The sequence below is a fragment of the Sorex fumeus genome, unplaced genomic scaffold (assembly GCF_029834395.1).
Source record: "Sorex fumeus unplaced genomic scaffold, SorFum_2.1 ptg000009l, whole genome shotgun sequence".
NCBI lineage: Eukaryota > Metazoa > Chordata > Mammalia > Eulipotyphla > Soricidae > Sorex > Sorex fumeus.
The window spans coordinates 13,679,259-13,699,354 of NW_026606066.1; the positions used below are offsets into that span (position 1 = coordinate 13,679,259).

The following is a 20,096-nucleotide window of genomic DNA, read 5'->3' on the forward strand; positions in this document are numbered from 1 at the left end:
CAAGACTAGTAAAGTTTACCTTTTTTTAAAAAAATAAGAGATTTTAGGGGATGAGAATATTGCCCAAAGGATTCAAGCACATGATTTGCATGTAGGAGACTCAGGTTCAGTCTCCAACACTGCATAATCTCCTAAGCATGTGGCAGTAGTCCCCAAGCATCATTAAGGCCCCCCAAATGCAGACAACAGGGGCTGGAGAGGTAATACTAGCGGATAGGGCCCTAGCTTCGCACAAAGGTACCATGGGTTCTATCCCGAGCACCTCATAGAGTCCCCTGAGCCTCACAGGAATGATTCCTGAGCACAGAGCCAGGAGTCAGCCTCAAAAAAAAAGAGTAAATAACAAAAATAACTTGCTGTACTATTTACTTGATAGAGATTGGGGGGAGGGGATTATATTAAGGAACTTGGAAGTAATTGGGATAGTTATTTCTTATTCGCTTGCCACTTCCTTCAGACTCTGGTATGAATCCCTTTTTACCCTAGAATTGTTCCCACACTAGCAGTAGGTTTGTATAGCTACTGTATTATGCAGAACAGACAAGGTTTCTAAAATTCGCGTTGCTCTTTGCTAGATTTTTATGAATATAATGAAGGTGACTGAAACATGGCCATAAATACATATATCTACAATTCATTGTATTTTTATATTTATAATTTCCTGTTTCTTAATTTACATTTAGAACTTTTTAATAGTTCTTTTATGTCTTTTTGTTCTTGTTTTAGTAATTTTTCTGTAGGGGTAGTGCTGAGGGTTTATTCCTTACTCTGTGCTCAGGAATCACTCCTGGTGGGGCTCAGGGGACCACTTAGGGTGTCACAGATTAAACCCGAGTCAGCCGTGTGCAAAGCAAGCGCCCTATCCACCATAGTATACCTCTAGCTCCTATGAATTTCCTTATTAAATATTAGTTTTGTTTTCTTTTAGGCACCACACCCAAAGTACTAGGAATCAAACTCAGAGTCTGAAACATACTTGGTCTATGTTCTACCCCTTGTTCTTGCTCCTTATCCCTCAGATATCTCCTGTAATTTTTTCTGTATCTATTTTTTACCTTAATATTTTTATAATCATCACTTCTCATTTTATAATTCATCCATATTCAGTGTTTGAATTCGCCATAACATCTTTGTCTCTCTAAATCTAAAAATTATAAGAAAATATTTGGTAGCCTAAATATCTCCTTTAAAGTTGAATTTGTAGTTAACAAAAATCTAAATGAGATAACTGAATTCTCCGTTTTATTTTTTCTACTCCTTTTTTCCTTTTACCAAGCAAGTATTAATGACTTTTCCACAGTTTATTTTCTTTTATTGACCCTATATTATCTTCGATTATTTCTTAGTTACATTGTTCCACATAAGAGTAAAAGAGAGCTCACTTCTCTTCTAAATGACTAATTCAATTAAGCATCATATAGAAATGAAATCAATTGCTGGTTTCATTCAGTTGCCTGAACCACTTAAAAATTAACTTTCTGCATCTGGAAAGATAGTGTAGTGGGTAGGGCACTTGTCTTTCATGCAGCCACCCTGGTTTGACCTGGAGTTATCCTGAGCTTAAAATTTTTATTACGTTTCCCTCCCCACCTTTATGGATGTTAAATTGATAAAAATTGTGTATACTTAGTATGTACAGCATTATGATTTAGTATATATTTGTAGTTATTACCATAATTAATCCAATATATGTGTATTTTACTTCACCTAGACTTGGGGAGGAGGGGTTGGTGTTTGGGTCATACCCAGAAGTGCTTGGGCCTAGGGAACCATCCTGTATCAGATGTTAAACCTGGGATCTACACCTGCAAAACATCCATTCCAGCCCTTTGAGCCACATCCCCCTAGTTACTTTTTCTCTTTGGTTAAGATATTTCTCTATGAAACCAGTTAAGCAAAGACTGAAAGGCTGGGGAAGGAAGAGAAGACCAGAGTTACTGTGGGGGTTCTGAGGTGGGGTTGGGGATTAGTAACTTTGTATATCAATGCCATGAATTTCAATACTATTATAACTTCCTAAACAATAATAAGTGATAATAAAATGAATAAAATAAAAGGGAAAATATTCTGTATGTTTTATATATATCAATAGTTCATTATGTGTTTGCTGTGAATCATATTTTCTTTATTCATCCATTGATGAATACACAAAATGAATCCATGTCTTGGTTACTGTGACACATTTCTATTTTTTTTATTTCTTTTTTTTTTTTTCAGTCACAGTGAGATCACAATTAACAAAGTTGTTCATTACTGGGTTTCAACAATTGTCCAACACCTGTCCCTTCACCAGTGTGCATTTCCCACCACTGGTGTTCCCAGTTTCCTTCCCACGTCCTACACTTTCCTTCTCCCTCTTTCTCTCCCCCTTCTTCTTTTCCCTCTCCCTCCTCTCCCCTCCGAGCCTTTTGGGTATTAAAGTTTGCATTACAGATACTGAAAGATTATCATGTATATCCCTTACATTGTACATACATCTAACACAATGGGATACTATGCAGCTGTTAGGAAAGATGAAGTCATGAAATTTGCCTATAAATGGATGGACATGGACATGCTGAATGAAGTGAGTCAGAAGGAGAGAGACAGATATAGAATGACTGCACTTATTTGTGGGGTATAAAAAAGTAGTATAAAAATAGTAGCCAAAGCTAGGAAAATGGGGCCTAGGAGGACTGATCAGTGGTTGGAAACTTGTCACAAGTGTGTGAGGGGCAAATGGCAGTTAATGATAAAGAAAGGCCCTGTATGACAATAATAGAAATGATCACTTTGGATAAGAATTGAGTGTTGAAAGTACATTTCTGTTTTAAAATGATAAAATGCTTCAACTTTTAGTATCAGATACTAAAAAGTTATACCACTTCAACAAAAAGGCGGGTGCTAAGGAAAATACACATTTCTTTCTTTGAGTTCTTGATATCTGACAGATCCTGGACTCTCAACATAAAACATTTTCCATTATTTTTGCATTAACAACAAACTTGATTTGGGACTAATAAAATACTGGTTACATTTTTGTTTTTCTTCTTAAATATTTCATTTTCAAAAACACTTGTACGTGATCTTTTTTTTACAATATTTATATATGAAAATCTTGAATTGAATTATACTAAATTAAAGTGCTCCCAACTCACATAAGGAAAAATTTAAGGAATCATTTCACAACATCTTCCAACTGTTTGAAATGGGTTTATCTTAATGATTTAGTTGAATGACTTACTGAGTGCCATAATGGAAGTGTAAATGAAACGTACGACGTGTAAAACTCTTATTTCAGTATTCATTCCACAAGTTCGGCATTTCCAAACTAGTACTTGGAACCGTTTATAATGTTAAGTATTTTAAGTTTTAGTATCTCAAAATAAACTCATTTGTTGAATGATTTAGCGTTTAAAATCTAAAATAAATGTTCAAAGTTCCCTTGCTTTCTTATTTGAAGTTAGAGTAACTTCAACTTCGTACATGGGATCCTCTTGGATCCTGTTTGAGAAAGAAAAAAAAAATAGAAGTTTCCTCTTCTAATGTTTACTTACTTGCTGGGAAGCTCATCAAACTCAGAGGTCTTCATTAAGATACTTTAGCTTTGAAAATAGAGTTTGAGTTTTAGGGGGGGAAAGTGTTACAGTTGACCTTTCATTGACCTTACTAAACCTAAATCCTTTGAAAAGTAAATTCAGAAAAATTTTTCAGATTGTTAAAATAGCATTAACATCCTACATCCATTCTAGAAAAACTGTTTCAAAATGTCTTCCCTTTTTTCTGTTTTTTTCTTCAATTAACATATTAAAAGTTTTCTTATCTTAAGATACTTAGAGATCTAAAATTTTTATATGGAATATAATAACAGATGCACTTGGTGTGAATAATAGAGAATACAGTTCATTGCTTAGTACAGTAAACATTATTAATGCGGTTAGTGCAAGAAGTCATATTATTCAGTGAAAGCCATAGTAGCATTGCTAACGATCTTCCTTTAAGTACTTCAGGGAAGTTCCCAGTAAGGGAACCACCCCACCCCAACCACCCCACACTTTTGCTTACTGCCAGTACATGCAAGATTTCATTTCCAAGTAAATCTGCCTATATCAGTTATCCAGTCTAAACATCACAGAAGTTGTTAAGTTTCCCAAAGCAAAGTTTATCCTTCTTTTCCCCCACCTTCTATTGCCCACTCCTCAGTTAGGTTTTTTACTTCTTTAATGTCAAAAAGCATGGTTTTTTTTGTAGTTTATGTCAAAAATTAGTGCTTTGAAATTGGATATTGTTCTTTATTACTTTCCTTTTCAAACTAAAACTATAAGGTAATTTTTAGTCCTGCCTAATTTCTACATTTTTCCATGTTGAGAATTTCTAGTAGTAAATTTTTAAGGAGTTAAATCATTCTGTTTAATCACTTATGATTTGTTGAGCATATTCTCAGATGTTTTTGTACTCTTAATATTGCTTTTTCTCTAGTTTTGTTAAGTAGATTTAGCATAGTTTTTAAAAAGATTCTTGGGGCCAAAGAGATAGTACAGTATGTCGGGTGCTTGTCTTGGATATCACTGACCTGGCATCCCATATGACCACAGAAATGTAATTTCTGAGTGCAGTAACCCCTGCCAGGTCCAGTCCAAAAATCAAAATTAATTAAATTATTTTAATCTTGGAGAATACTCATTGGTTGACTAAAATTAAAATGTTACCATTCTTCATAATCCATAAAAAAATCCATTGAGTGTTCTAATTAGACATAACAACAGGAGAACCTTACTACCAATTTTATAAACAAAATGTGAATACAAAAATGTCTTCTGATGTAAATACTTTATAAAGCTTAATAATGCAGTTTTAATCCAGAAGACTTGACCTAAATACTTGTCAGACAAAAGTATATAGAAACAAATTATTTTACCTCAATCTGACCATGCAAAATAACAATTGTGTGGGTGCAATATTTTTATTTTACTAATCACTACTAAGTAATACTCTATTTTAGAAATGTGAAGAGTGAGAGAGAGAAAAGAAAAGTGCCTGCTATAGAGGCTGGGGTTTGGGGGGAGGAGGAACAGGGGATATTGGTTGTGGGAAACATATTGCTGAAGGGACTGGTGTTGGAACATTATATGACTGAAACCCAATTATGAACAACTTTGTAACATATCACCCTGATTCAATTAAAAAAAAATTTAAAGAAATGTAAAGCAGCCACTTGTTATTTATAAAAACTGAGGGTTGAGAGTGGGAAGTAATACACTTAAATGGAGAAAATTTTGAAGTTAAAGGAAGATAAACTAGAACCAAATCCTCACTTAATAAGATTCCTAAAAAAGTTGAAAGAAACTTTTGAAAAGCAAGATTAAGCAGAAATATACTCTGATAAGCCTTATAATGAAGTAAAAGTCATATATTTTAGTAATTGCTACACTGACCTTAATTGAATAAAATCAAAAAGGTCTATGAGTTGATTTGAATTTGAATTTAAGACCATTTCGATTTTGACCAAATTGTAGTTTATGAGTATACAATTATTGGAAGTCACATATTTAAATTCATCAGTTTATATCTTTACTAGTTATACAAAGTTTTCTTGCTTTCATTAGAGATTTTTTAAAGAATCTAAATTTTACTGTTATATTTTATTTAAATAGCAGAATAAATGTAATACCAGAATAAACCACAGGGTGGGAGTGAAAGGTAAGAACTGTGTTGAAGCAGCTGAAATTTATAATTACATTGTAGAATGCTTATAATGGTAAGGATTTGTTGCTTAATTTTTTTTTAATTCCACTAATACTACTGTAATCCTCAGTAAAGAATTTATAAAAAAAAAATTAAAAGCAGGCCGAAGAGGTGGAGCATATGCTTTGCATGTGGAAGCCCAGGTTTGATCCCTGGTACCACATGGTTCCTTAAGCTACATACAGCTCCTGAGCACTGCCTAATGTAACCCCAAAAAGCCACAAAATAATAAAATATAAAAATATATAAAAATAGTAAAGTGAGCTTGAGAGATAGTTTAGTGTGCTAGTGCATATGTTTTGCATGCAGAAGGACTGGCTTCAAACCCCAACACCATTTGTTCAAGCACAGCCAGGAGTGCCCACCCAGTACCACTGGGTAGGCCAAAAATTAAAAAATAATAATTAAAACATGAATTTACATGTACAGACCAATAATAGAAGTATAAGATTTTCCCCTCTAAAGTTTCAGGTTTTATCGGGTATTAGGCAGTCTGAGTACTAATTTTGGTCAAAGTGGAATTTGAGGAAATTCCTTGAATTAAGGGTCTGAAATAGTAATTTGCAGAGTTTTAAGAAATACTGCATGCCTCTCCCTAGTTTTCTGCCATTATTTTTCTTTTTCCCTGATTGTTCTTTTTGAAGTAAAAATTGTATACATTTTATATATGTGTAAATAAGAAAGATCAATTTTTTCATTATGTTTTCTATTAACCCATTCTCATTTGAGTTTAGAAGCAATTTAAAGTGATAATCATCTTATATCTTTAAGGTAAGAAGACAAGAGGCTTCTCCTAGAAAAGAAACTTCACCCAGGAGTTTTCCCTTATTCCATGAGAGGTAGTTTTATATACTTTTTTTGCCAACTCTTAAAAAAAATAAAAACTGTAATTGAAATATATTTTTATATATTTTAAATTGTTAGTGAGTAGAAGAAAATAACAGCCTTTAGAATTAGAGGACTATTCAAGATTCCTTCATATTAAAATGACATTTTAAATAAGTCATACTCAATAACAAAGATGGATCTAAACACAGAATTCTCTAAAGCTCTGATATTCAATATAATTGTAGCTATGTTGGTTTGTAGGACTGAATCTTAGTAGAATCCTTATCAAAGTTATGAATGTTCCATTTTCTTCTCTTAGGATGTTTACAAAGAACAATAGTCATTCAATAAACTGAAATTTTTATGTGAGAGACAGCCAGTATTAATGTTATATATGAGTAAAATATATGCTTACCTTCACTATTTATTTATTAGAACTTTCATCACTTGTTTCATGCAAAACTCTTCAAACATCAGTGTTATGTTTGAGAGCATTTTGTTGGAATTTAAAGTAATTGTTTTTAACTTTATCCTTTCAGTAATTGTTTTGTGGTATATAAGAAAGGGTTGGTAGTCACAATTTTAAAAATATTTGAAGATATAGCCTTATATGATGAATTATTTATTTTTAGGGATGGTATAGAGAAGACTTTCTGGGATCTGAAACAAGAATTTCACAGAATATGCGTACTAGCAAAAGGACAAAAAGATCACTTAAGCAAACTTAATATCCCAGATATCACAACTGGTAAGGATAATTAAATGTACAGTGATACTCATTTTACTGGTGAAAATTTATTTCAGTCATAAATATATTTTTAAATATTAAGGTTTGGTGGTTTGCGCCTCCGATCACTTATCCTGTGTAAGTACTATTTAAGTTCTATAATTCATTAAGTTACAGAATTGTTGGCTTTTTCTCATGATATGGCACTATGAGATTGAACTGAGTAATTAATAATCTTCATGAAAATTTGAATATTGGAAAAATACAAAATAAATACAATATATACCTTTCAAAGTCTTCCATCACTCTTTAAGTCTTATTAAACATTAATTTGTATTTAGTAAACAGCCTTGAAGCCATACTACCAAATATGAACTAAGTAAAATAATAACATTAAGTTTGTTTTTAACTATCAATAGGTTCTTGCAATTTGGGTCAAGAAGTAACCATTTCACATTTCATGAGTCCAGTTTTATTGTAGGCACACAGTACAAATTTAGTATAAATATAAATACATACATATGTGTTGCAGTATGTTTTGTGAAAGCTCCACCCTCCCTCCAAACCCCAGATTGACTTCCTGGAGTTTGCTTCCTAAATTTTGATGATATGAATAGCAAAATATCAGGGTTTGAAGCTGACTACCAAGCATTCTGTAAACAAAAGGAAGGTAAACTGATCATTTATAATAATAACTTCTCTTTTACCCTTGTGATTCAAGATATTCTGCATACAATTCCCAAGAGATGTGATTTACAGTTTTCACTCTGAAAGATGTTGCAGCAGTGCTGACTAGCACCCCTTTATAATTAAAGATCACTTTCTCTTTCTTACAGCTCTTAAATCCAAGCTATTTAAAAATCATTTTATAGTGCAAATTTACTTTTTGCTTACTATTGCCATTTTGTTTTCAGAAAAGGTACAGAATGAAGAAACAAGCTTTATATTTTAATTCTCCTTCCTTCTGCTTCTCTTCCTGAAAGAATTTCATTTTCTAGCTTAACTTTTATCATTTTCATGAGAAATTGACCTCTTGTATAGACTAAAGACATTTAAGGTACTTCTCAAGTAAAAAAAATGGTTTTTTTAAATATATTAACCATAAGATGTGGCACCTAGAATTCATAAACATGCGTTTTTTTGAACATTAGCATCTTATCAAAACATTGTAATGGTGATATATTCATTGTTACACAGAGAACCTTTCCCATTATCAATAGCGTAATACTTTGACCATTTTTAAATTGCATAGGTCTTAATCTGAGTGTGTATCTGTCAAGTAGAGCTCTGAGTGTTTAACTCAATTTCTTCCTCACAAAAATTGCTTCCTAACATTATTCTTCTTCTTTATATTAACTGCATTACAAATAATTCATTCTTCAGATATTTTTGTTTTGTTGTGCAGCAGTTTCCAGTCAAGGTTTTATAGGTGCAAACAGAAACCAGAATACCAAACTTCTGACAAAAAGGGGGGGGGGGGGAGTATGTTGGAAAAAAATACCTATTCAGGGTTTTGGGTGTATAACACACTAAACTATTTCATGTGTGATTTGCATAGTATATCCATAAAATAGATTTTATTACTTTTACTTTTTGTTTAGATTTGAGGCTGCTTTTAAATATGTAACTCATAAAAATTGTTGAGTTAGTAGAATTGTTTCTCTTTTATTACGTTTTCCTTCTCATCCACATATGGCAACATTCTTGAGAGAAGATAAATATTCAAAATGTATGTTTGAGCAAATTGAATTCATAAAAAATACTATTTGGTCCATAAAGCCCTGTTTTAGTGGCAATTCAAGCCCAAAATATATGAGTAAATGTTACAATCATAAGATCTTTTTCTTTTATCATTAAGCCTACTAATTAAGAAATACTCTAAATGGGTAATCTGTACTTAAAATTTAAAAATCTATGGTTTTTCTCATTTTACTTTTTCCTTGCTTAAAATAAGTGTTCTTGGAGCCAGAGAAATAGTACAGTGAGTAGGATGTTTGCCTTACACATAGCTTAACCCAAACTCAATCCCCAATACCACTGGTGGTGGTCCATAGGCCCCAGTAGGAGTAAGCACTAAACACTACTGGGTGTGACCCAAACTCTTCCCAAATCCCCCAAGAAAAGGAGTTCTTGAAAGAAACAAAAGAGAAAAATAATTTACTCACCTGATCGTATTTCTCAATAGTGTTTAAATTACAAGTGTTTTCTTGAACCTCATTTGTGTTTTTAGTTTACTGAGTTTATATTTCTAGTGGCATTAGAAATCTTAGGTTTGAATTTTTTTTAATTTTATAGCTAATAACTCTCAGTGAGCAGATTAATTCAGAAGATTTTTTAATGTAGTTGAGGTATGCCAGCTAAGTATACAAAAAGAAAATATTTTATTACAACTCTTTGGTTTTTTCATGTTTTCTTTACAAGAGGAATAGATCAGCTACTTAGAAAAGAAATTCAGAGCACGTCTCTGTCAGTTGGGGACTTCTCTATGTATAGAAACCAGGATGTTCAGTTGAACATAATGGTTCAGAGCACTAACTCTGGAGTTAAGCTGCCAAGGTTCCATTGCCAGATCTGCAACTCATTCATAAGCTGTAGAGCCTTGAAATTAACTTCAACTTTTCACATGTAAAGCATTGATAACATAATGCTTATCACAGGATTATTTTGAGTATTAAATGAATTAATGAACATACAGTTATAACAATGCATAGCACGTAAAGACCTAATGTTAGTAGTAATACTTATTAGCAGATTTTTCAGTGTTCATCTTGTTCTCTGTGAGAAGATCATTTTGATAAGTGCTTCTTTCTCATGTATAATACAGTTTGGTTACCTCAACAGTTTGTTTTCCTGATTTGCTTAGCAAGTGTTACCTATAAAGGAACTACTTAGACCAAAGAGAATACAGTGGGTGGTTAGGATGGTTAATATTGCACAAGGCCAACTAAGGTTCAGTTAAGTTACCAGGATGATTATTTGAGGGCTTGCAGACATTAACAGCATCAAAAGTACCAAAAAAAACAATTCTGCTAAACAGTTAAGCTTGAACTCAATTACTATATTACTTTGAGTCACAAAATAGCTGGTAAATATAGATTATTATACTACAGGCTCTGTGGGGAAGAGGATACAGATTTATGAAGAAAGCATTTATTGAGGAATCCTAAATGCTAGGTAAGGGCAAGATACTGAAGTCAGTCAAAAACAAAGTATAGCTTAGGGCCTCAAGAAAGTTACTTTAGGACCCAGAGGAGTAGGTCAGGGGCATAGACCTCCTTTCACTGGCAAATATCTTAAAATATTTGCAAGGTTAAATCCCTGATGTGCCACATGCACTGAGCTTGACTATACTATTAGTGATCCCTGGCACCACAAACGATTCTAGCCACTGGAACATATGTATAGGCTCCATAGAAAAGGATACAACTCCTAGCAAACATAGAAAAAAATTTTAAAAATGTGCAAGTGTCATGGGCAAGGAATATGTCCTGGTAAATAACACAGAGACCCCCAGCAAGCACCACAACCAGAACGTGTGTGCCCCTGTGAACACTGGCAGATACCACAAGTAAAGGAGTGCAAACCTTAAAGAGGAGTTTGCTGGGTGTGCAGCACCACAACCTGATGTGCAACCCTCTATAAGCACCACAGCCACATGTGTGTATCCCCATTCAGTACAACAGCAACCAAGTTGGGTGGAAGGAGATTCAGAAAAAGATGGGAGGCCATCCCTGGCAGTAACCAGGACTTGCTCCTGGCTCTGCTTGGGGATCACTCATGACAGGGCTCAGAGGACCAGATGAGGTGCTGTGAATCAAACCCAGATTATTCACATGCAAGGCAAATACTGTACCCAACATATTATTGCTCTTGCCCCCAAGAGACCTACTTTAACTGAAGAAGGATCGGTTTCCAATAAGTATAGTGAGAGTGTTTTGTTTTCTAAGCGTGCAAGTGCCCTGCCTGAACTGGTCTTGGGGAGCCAGAAAAACGAATGTCAAAGCAAGAGATGGAAAACAAAATAAATTACCCAAAGAGGAGTGGAAAGGGACATTTTGGGTAGTCTGTAGAATATGTCCAAAGGTCCAAAGATGAGATCCTAGCTATTTTGCAGAACCATATAAAGATTTTTATAGCTGCCGTCAGGGTTGAAACAGGTATGTTGAAAGAGGAGAGCGTGGAATGGTGACCTGGGTCAAATCTTGAACAATTGTGTATTCTTTTCTGAGGACTTGAGGACCTTGGAGGGTGTAAGCAAGGTAAGATGACAAAATTTAAACTTGAGATGACAAAATTTATACTTGAGAAGAACTAAATGATTGGGTAACAAGAACTAAATGAGTAAGGAATGCACTGGACCTGAGATAAATGTAATAGCAGAAACAGTTCAGGGGACAGAGAGATAGCTCAGGGCTTAAGGTGTTTGCTTTGCATGTGGCTGACCCAATTCAATCCACAGCACTGCATATGGTTCCCCAAGCACAAAACCAGGAATAGACCCTGCGCATTACCACGTGTGATCCCAAAAACACAAAGTAAGAAAACAGTTCAAAGACTTGTAATAATCCAGTAAGAGAAGACGATATAAGAGACATAGCTCAAAGGGTTGGACTATGTGGTCTTTGTACAGGAGGCGTAGATTTCGTCCCCAGCAACCATACCAGATGGTCTCCCAAGCACCTCTGGAGTTGGCCTCGAAACAAAACGGTGAAGAGAAGATGATAGGTAATAAAAATAAATTTTTTTTAAATGGCAGTAGGTATATAATAGGGTGAGCCCACTTAATTTTTATGCCTGCTGCTTCCAGTACTGTGCACAGTTAGTTGCACAATGCTACAGTTATGTCCAAAAAGAAATTATCCTGGCACAGGAAAGATAGAGTCCCAGGAAGGTTAAGACACTTCACCTTCTACTTGGCTGACCCCTGCTCAATCCCTGGCACCATATATGGTCCCCTAAGCATTGCCAAGAGTGATTGCTAAGCATGGAACCAGGAGAAAGCCCTGAGCACCACCAGGTATGGCCCAAAAACCAGAAAACAGAGACAAAAAATTGTGTTGAAATGTGCTGTGGCAATGATAAAAAGGTAACAGGGACTACATAGGTCAGAAGGGAAAGGAGCTGTCATTTGTTAAATACCTACTAACCTAAACACTCACTGTACAGAATACTCTCAAATGTTCACTGTATCCATCATATGTAAAGTTTCTGTTTGTGAATATAAAACTTCATTGATAACTACTTCTTCAAAGTTCTGAGGGAATTGATGCTTTTTCACCATTTAACAAAAATGCACATACTACCATATTCCCTGACTTTTTGAAGTAACATTGTGGAATATGATTGAACTTTTTCTGATGTCTCGGAATCATCAACATGAAGGGTGTTTTGGCTGTTTTGATGGAACTCGTTTTTTTGGGCGGGGGGTCTCTTTTCTTTTTCTTTTTTTTTTTTAGTGTCTTTTTAAATTATTATTATTATTAGAAATATAACCTTTGTCAGCCTTATGTTAAATTGAAGTGTTGGAGTGTTTACAACTGCTTTTCTTGTTTTTCTTGTCTCAAGGTTTTTCAGCTCCTGCTGCTTCTCTGATCTTGTCTGCCTTCTACATCTCATATTTGTCTTCTACTTTTCTGCTTCTAACTAACACTGAGCTAGGGAAGTATTAGGCTTATCCATAATAAATCTGAAATAAGAATCAGAAAATGTCACATTTGTATGTATGAGCCTTATGGCTCTATTTTGGACTCTTCGTCTTTTCCCTGTAATCTAGAGAGCTGAATTCTTTGTGTAAGTGGTTTCTATATAATGGGGCTGTGGAGGCTCAGTATCTATCTATTATCTTGAGAGGCCTTTTTGAAAATATTTCTGTATAAGATGAGAAAATCATAAATTCATTCAGTTTTTCTAAATATTCATCCCAAATTTTCTTCCTTCTGTGCCACCAGTGTTTCCTTTTTCCCCAACCCCAACCCCAGCCCCACCACCACCTCTCCCTGACATCATGAGTTATTGAGAGTAGACAGTTGCTAATTTGATTTATTTTGTCACATAATGTTATTAGGGGAAATAAATAACCCAACTCATAGATTTGTAACCTGTTATATAATATATATATATACATATATATTCCATTTAACAACTTATTTGTCTAAGCAAGCTCACAGTTGCAGCTTCCATTACTGACAAAATGTTTAAATGTATACACTACAAGCAAATGTTTTTAAGTGTAGAACAGTATAACTGTGAACAAGATGCAAAGCATACAGCAGAAGACCTAGGAACAGGCAAAGTAGTTAAATTGTGACTAATAAGCTGTGTTCCATTTCACCCCAGGAGACTACAAATATTCCTGTGTAAAATGATAATAAATATTAAAAATCCCACTTGTTTTCAGTTGCTATAAAAATAGAAAAAAAATTACTTTCCAAAACTGATTGAACATTCAGATTTTTAAGAATGATTGAATGTGACTGTTTTCCTTTTGTGTTCTTTTCCCTGCAGAAACACAGTGCTCTGTGCCTATACAGTGTACTGATAAAACAGATAAACAAGAAGCGCTGTTTAAGCCCCAGGCTAAAGATGATATAAATAGAGGTGCACCATGTATCACATCTGTCACACCAAGAGGACTAGGTGGAGATGAGGAAGAAACCTCTTTTGAATCACTTTCGAAATTCAATGTCAAGTTTCCACCTATGGACAATGAATCTGCTTTCTTACATAGCACTCCAGAAAGACACAACATCCTTGTTCCTGCCACATCCGCCCTTGTTCCTGCCACATCCGAGGCAGCATGCCAGGATAAATTTAATGTGGAGCTCAGAGACAACCCCAGAAACTTTGTTAAAACAGAAGAAACTTTATTTAAAATTCCGGGAATTGACCCCATAGCTTCAGCAATAAGAAACCTTAAAACAACTGACAAAACAAAACCACCCAATCTTGTAAACACTTGCATCAGGACAACTCCGGATAGAGCTCTGTGTTTGCCACCTGGAGACCATAATGCATTATATATAAATACATTCCCACTTCAGGACCCATCTAGTGCTTCTTTTCCTTCACTTGATTCCCCAGGAAAAGCTATCCGAGGACCACAGCAGGTAACTGTTTTGCATTAGCAAATATATTATGTGTGAACACACATTTGCCATGCATCCACTGATATGCTTCTCTTTCAGGTTATCAAACATCCTTTTTAAACTTAATAACTAGCCAAAGTTTAGGCATTCAATAAGAAATCCAAGCCTTAGAATAATAGAAAATTACAGAAGATAGTTTATAAGTATCAGTAAAGCTCTATTATAAAGTACTTTAAAATTTTTGGTATTTTTTAAGCTATATATAAGCCTTATCAATATCAAATACTTGTTACATAAAGCTTTTTTAATCAGCATCAGTATACAATAGGATTCTTTGTAAAATTTAATACTGTAAAACGGCAGTTTATATGAAAAAGTTTTTTTACAAGACTGATTTTTCATGAGTAAATCACATCCTACATCCTTTTTATCAGAATATGTGAACTGTCTTTCAATTAGTATTTTCCATCACATTCTTAATTACACATTACATAGATGTTTGTTTGTTTTAATCAGGAACTAAACATGCAACCAGTGTATTTTTAAAATAGTTTCTACATATGTGTGATATTTTTAATCAAATACATTCATGTTTATAAAGCCGAATAACTGCAGCCTTTCTATCAACTGCTGTGGCCCCTTTTATTCAGGTTTTATCACAAAATGTTTCTTATAGTTATTTAAAATAATGTCTACATGCAAAAAAATTATGTCATTGTTAGAATAAACAGAAGCTTATGAAAAATACAGATTGATGTAAATGTCTTCTATGACTTATATTTGATTTCTTTTTCTCTTGAGATTTAAAAGCCAGCAACTTGTTGGTTTTCTAAGTACTGTTCTAAGTTGTAGACTTTTAAATTAAGGATACTAGAACATACTAAGCATGCTAAGGAGGCAGTAGTCAAGCTGTGGTATAATTTAGTAATGGAGAAAACTAGGCACCTCTGACAATAAGCTTTAATTATAAACTCACTTATGATCTCATTGTACCTTATTTCACATCATAGTCTCAGTTATAGTTACCACGAAATGAAACAAATTAAACAATTTCATTTATTACAAGTAGAATTCCTGGGGAGCTGTGAAGTGCATCAGTTCTAATGCTTGTTACTTTTTTCTCCATTACATCTCTTGCATGTTCTTTTACTAGTTAGTCTGTGCATTCATGTTTCAGTAGATGGCACCCTGCATTGTGCATTTGCTTTCTATGCTACAGCAAGGGAAACAGCTGGTATGTGATTACAACTTGATGGAAAAGTATTCAGCTTAAAAAATGCAGAAGAATTGGTGTTGAGCTGTCACAAGACATGGGGCATAAGGTTAGATAATTGATATTTTGGCAGAAAAAGCAAAGAAATTAGTTTGTTTTGAAGGCCATGTTACAGTTCAAGATTGGAAAATATTTCTTAAGACGAATTCTTAAAAAAACAATTGTATTAATAAAGCAAGTCTGATAAATACAAAATACTTGAGTTACAGAGAAGTAAAAATTTTATTACTTATTTCAGACTTTTGCTTCATATCAGTCATTATTAATCATCTCTCCCTTTATAGTACATTCAGCTATCAATAAAATCTTATAGTATATTTGCTTACTTTTGCTCCTTGTCAATTTTTCCATCCTGTTTTTGCTGAGTCAGTGACTGGGAACCTAACTGAATTCTATGAAGAGATCAAACCTTAACTAATATCTCCTACAATCTAGAATAAATGTGAACATTGAAGATAAATTAGCAGAATATTGACTCACCAAATTTAGAATCTAAGTTGTTTCTGTGTTTTACTGTTGTACAGATCTTAATAAGAATTATTTTGAACATCAGAATATTATTTTTGTATTCACTTGCATTAGAGTGGTACATGTTAATGAATGTACTTTTTGATAACCTACAGACAGTACAGTTTAAATTTAATTATCTAAATTTTTACTTATATTATTTTCATCAAAACAAATAGTTCTCTAAAAAGTATTTTACCCAAGATTTTAAAATATTTTTTAAGTAGTAGTAATATTAATTCATGATAGGAATACTGCCTGTTCACAAAAGAAAGTTGAGCCAGTGTTATCAAAGCTTTCTGAACTGATTAAGGAGATACCATCTTATTACCTAGACAAGACTTTATTTATATCCACTGTACACAGCTGTCTAGTATAATGTTCATAAGACAGCGATGTCCTGAAACTTAGTACTTGAATTAGTAATACACCTTTTATGTAAAAGATTGGTTAACTAAAATGAAAGAAAGGAATGAAAACTAACACTTTCAGGTATGAGACTGTGCTGTTACTTTTATGAGTATATTAGTAATGGCAGTACAAAAAAGTATCTTTAAATTGACTATGTCAGAGTAGGAAAGTAAATTTAAAGAATTTGCTCACAACATTTCAGTAAAATAAAACATTGTAAGTAGTGAACATTTATTGAGCATTTGTATTAAATGTATTTCTTGCTGTTTTGGATGTGTTTGTGTTTTTTAAATAAATACAGTTATTTAAAGGTATTTTTTTTTTTGCTGCTCATGATAGAGGTAGGTCTGCTACTGTATTGTGATTTTCCATAATATACTAATTAGACAGCTATTGACTGATTTCATTTTATCAGGTCAGACAAAGCAATAAACAGCAGCAGCAAAATAAGTCAAAAGCTTGTGTTCAATGTTCGATCTTGTTGGATGATTAAGTACTTGGGATTTTTTTTTTTTAAAAAATGGTCAATAGAAATTGAGTACTTTAAAAAGAGAAAAATTATCTTTTAAAAATCAAAATGCCAGGGATGTGGCCCAGCATAAAGTGGGCATAAAATGTATGCATGAGGCCCTGGGTTTGATCCCAGTTCTGCTAAATAAATTTTATTCCTATATAATTTATTCATTGTATATTATATATTTAAATGGTAAAATTGGGATTACATAATTAAAATGCTTATACTTATCCTGTTTCATACTCTGAGTATAAGGTCTTATGATTGGAAGTTTTTATTTTAAATTTAACAAAAACTGAATTTTTAAAACTTTTTAATTGTTCCAATACTACTGCCATTATGATAACAGATATTAAAATCTTCAGGTATTAAAACCGATTCTTAAATATATAAAGGTAAAAGAACATGAATGTGTATTTTAAGTGGCTTTTAATAAAGGTTATTTGTGCCTTTTATGTAAGAGAGAAAGGCATGTCCTCCTAAGTGGAAAGGCAATTTGCTTTCAAATTAAGGAATTTCATATATTCGCATATAATCTAGTTTAAAAATTGAATTTGAAATGTGCAGGTTGATTTTTACATGCAAATAACAAAAGATGTTTTTATTTACCTTTTTTCTTGCAGCCTGTTTGGAAACCCTTTCCTAATGAAGACAGTGACTTATTTGTATTAAATGGCACAGCCTCAGAACTGGATATACCTCGACACTGTGAATTCTGTCAAGCAGTTTTCCCACCATCTATTACAGCCAGGGCAGATTTCCTCCGGCATCTTAATACACACTTTAATGGGGAGGCTTAAAAGACATTTGAGAACAGACGTAACAGGTTCTATATGATGATTTTGAGTTTGAAATGCAGCATTACAAACGTTAAATATCATTTAAAAAATCTAGTGTCACAGGTATTTGAATAACTGTATCTAGACTTATAACTTTCTTTTGAAATATACTTTGTACAGAACTATAATTCATTCTATTCATGTTAATATTTTTTATTACCATAATTCAAAATGATTTGTGGTTTATAAAGTTATATAATCATAATTTTTATTTATTTCATGTATCTAAGCTTAGTGCTTAGATTTCTAGTTAGATCTATTGAATTCATTAATGAAAAATGTTTATAGGGATTTCTACATTTGTTTTCATTTAGAAAATTATTTATGCTACAGGTAATACTTCTTTTTTTAATGAACTAGCCTAATGGAGAAGAGCAGACAAAATATCTTAACCCAACCTAGGATATTTGTTGCCCAGTGATTAAATTACTAGTAGAATTGTTTAATACTTTAGGCTATTTTTTTAATGATACACATATTTTTCACTTTTAATATGTACATAACTTTGGGATGAGTTAAAATATTAAAAGTTACTTATGTTGTGAGCATTGTGTTTTTTTTCTTAGTCATTTTTAAAAAAGGAAATCATAACTGGGGAAAGTTCTTAAAATTTGTGTTTTCTTTCCAGTTATTTGGTGGAATAATAATACCAGATTGGGTGATACTCCATTGCAAGGAATGGATCATTCTTAATTTTTTAGTTATTTTTGAAATCATACTTGCCAAAGAAACATGTTTGTATTTATTAGAAGCAAAATTAAAGTTGAAAAAAAAACTATCCATATTTATACTAGAAATGTTGGCATTCTTGAGAAATTTGTTCTTAGCAACCTAGTTGGTAGTCACTGGAAGATAATTGAGAGAATACCAAATTTTATTTAAATTGAATATTCTTTTTCATTTTTGTCCCCTGTAATTCTAGCCATTTACGTTTTGCTTTCCCCTGATTTTAAAAAATGAGTCATAACTCCCCTTTTATGAAGTAAACATTGATTTGCAACTCTCAAAACAAATTTAAGCCTTCTCTGGAGCTTGCAGTTTTAGAAAGCTGCAAGGTTTTCTGATGGGAAATTTGAGAAGGCCTCAGAGCTACAGTTCAGAGCCTTGACTTGTAGAAGAATGAACATGGTACATCGACTTCTCAGGATGCGGAGCACATCACATTGACATCTTCCTCACCTAGGTGACATAAGATTATTAGGCATTCACTGTGAAGGGTTCTGAGGCATGTATATCTTTCATTGCCACTGGGGCTCATTGGAAATGCCTAGACAATTAACTGAGTCTCTTCCCTTCCCCCCTACCTCCTGCCTCCCCAACCTCCTCTGTCACATAACACCCCACCACCACCACCACACACACACACACACACACACACACACACAAATAAAAACTTCCCAGCGAGTACCAGATACAGTATATCTTCTCATAGGGGTTTCTTCTACACCTTTCTTCCAGAAGAGAGAGACCCTCTAGCAACTCTATCAACAACCAAAGGAAGTTAGTGCTAGGAAAGCCCCTTGTCTAATCCACTCATTTCCCATTTGCACCTCTTTTAGTAAGAGCCAGGTACTCAGATCTCAAATGTTCTCTTGTGGGGCTCCAGTGCTACCCTAAGCTCCAACTTCCAAGGGACAAAAGCCCCTCGTGTCCCTGAAGTGGCAGCATGGAGAACCTACTCCTGTCCAGCCCTGGCAGAGGTGGCGTTCGCGGTCATTTGAAAGGTGGGGTGGGCACCTGCCAGGTCTCTCCCTCTACCTCTTAATTCTGAGTCGTGCAGGGGCTGCAGCTTGGCATCTGCTAAGCGTGGCCGGGTTAAGAACAGCTCCCAGGTAAAAAAGCTGCACACGCGAAACGCTGAGTCTGAAAAAACCACCCCCGCCGAGGCAAGGCAGTTGTGAGCGGGATGCCTGAGATGTGGGAGGTGAATGTCCTCGGGAGGGCCCCCCACAGCCCCCCCGTGCAGCTTTCCCCGGAGGCTGAGGCTGCTGCCAGCGGGGACATCTGCTTTCTTACACTCCAGCCTGGCTCACCCCGCCCCCTCAGCCCGGGTTGCGTGGTTATTTTACCAACACGGGGGGTGGGGGGGGGGGGTGCAGGAGCTCGAGGAGGTAGATAAGGGGTGGATGGAGGCTCAGGAGATGTTCTTCCCACTCCCCCACGTCCCCTCCTTTTTTCTTCACATCTT

General features: G+C 34.3%; 1 protein-coding gene across 4 annotated transcripts in view; it reads left to right on the forward strand.

Moving 5' to 3' along the window:
• The window catches only part of TANK (TRAF family member associated NFKB activator), a 100,489-nt gene extending 82,058 nt beyond the window's left edge, over window positions 1-18,431 (forward strand). For all 4 annotated transcript variants that reach the window (XM_056110219.1, XM_056110217.1, XM_056110218.1 and 1 more), the window contains 4 exons: window positions 6,496-6,563; window positions 7,185-7,300; window positions 13,784-14,385; window positions 17,693-18,431. In XM_056110219.1, the coding sequence (XP_055966194.1) occupies window positions 6,496-6,563; window positions 7,185-7,300; window positions 13,784-14,385; window positions 17,693-17,869 (963 nt within the window). In that variant the 3' untranslated portion in view covers window positions 17,870-18,431. The remainder of the gene's footprint in view (window positions 1-6,495; window positions 6,564-7,184; window positions 7,301-13,783; window positions 14,386-17,692) is intronic.
• The last annotated feature ends 1,665 nt before the right edge of the window (window positions 18,432-20,096 follow it).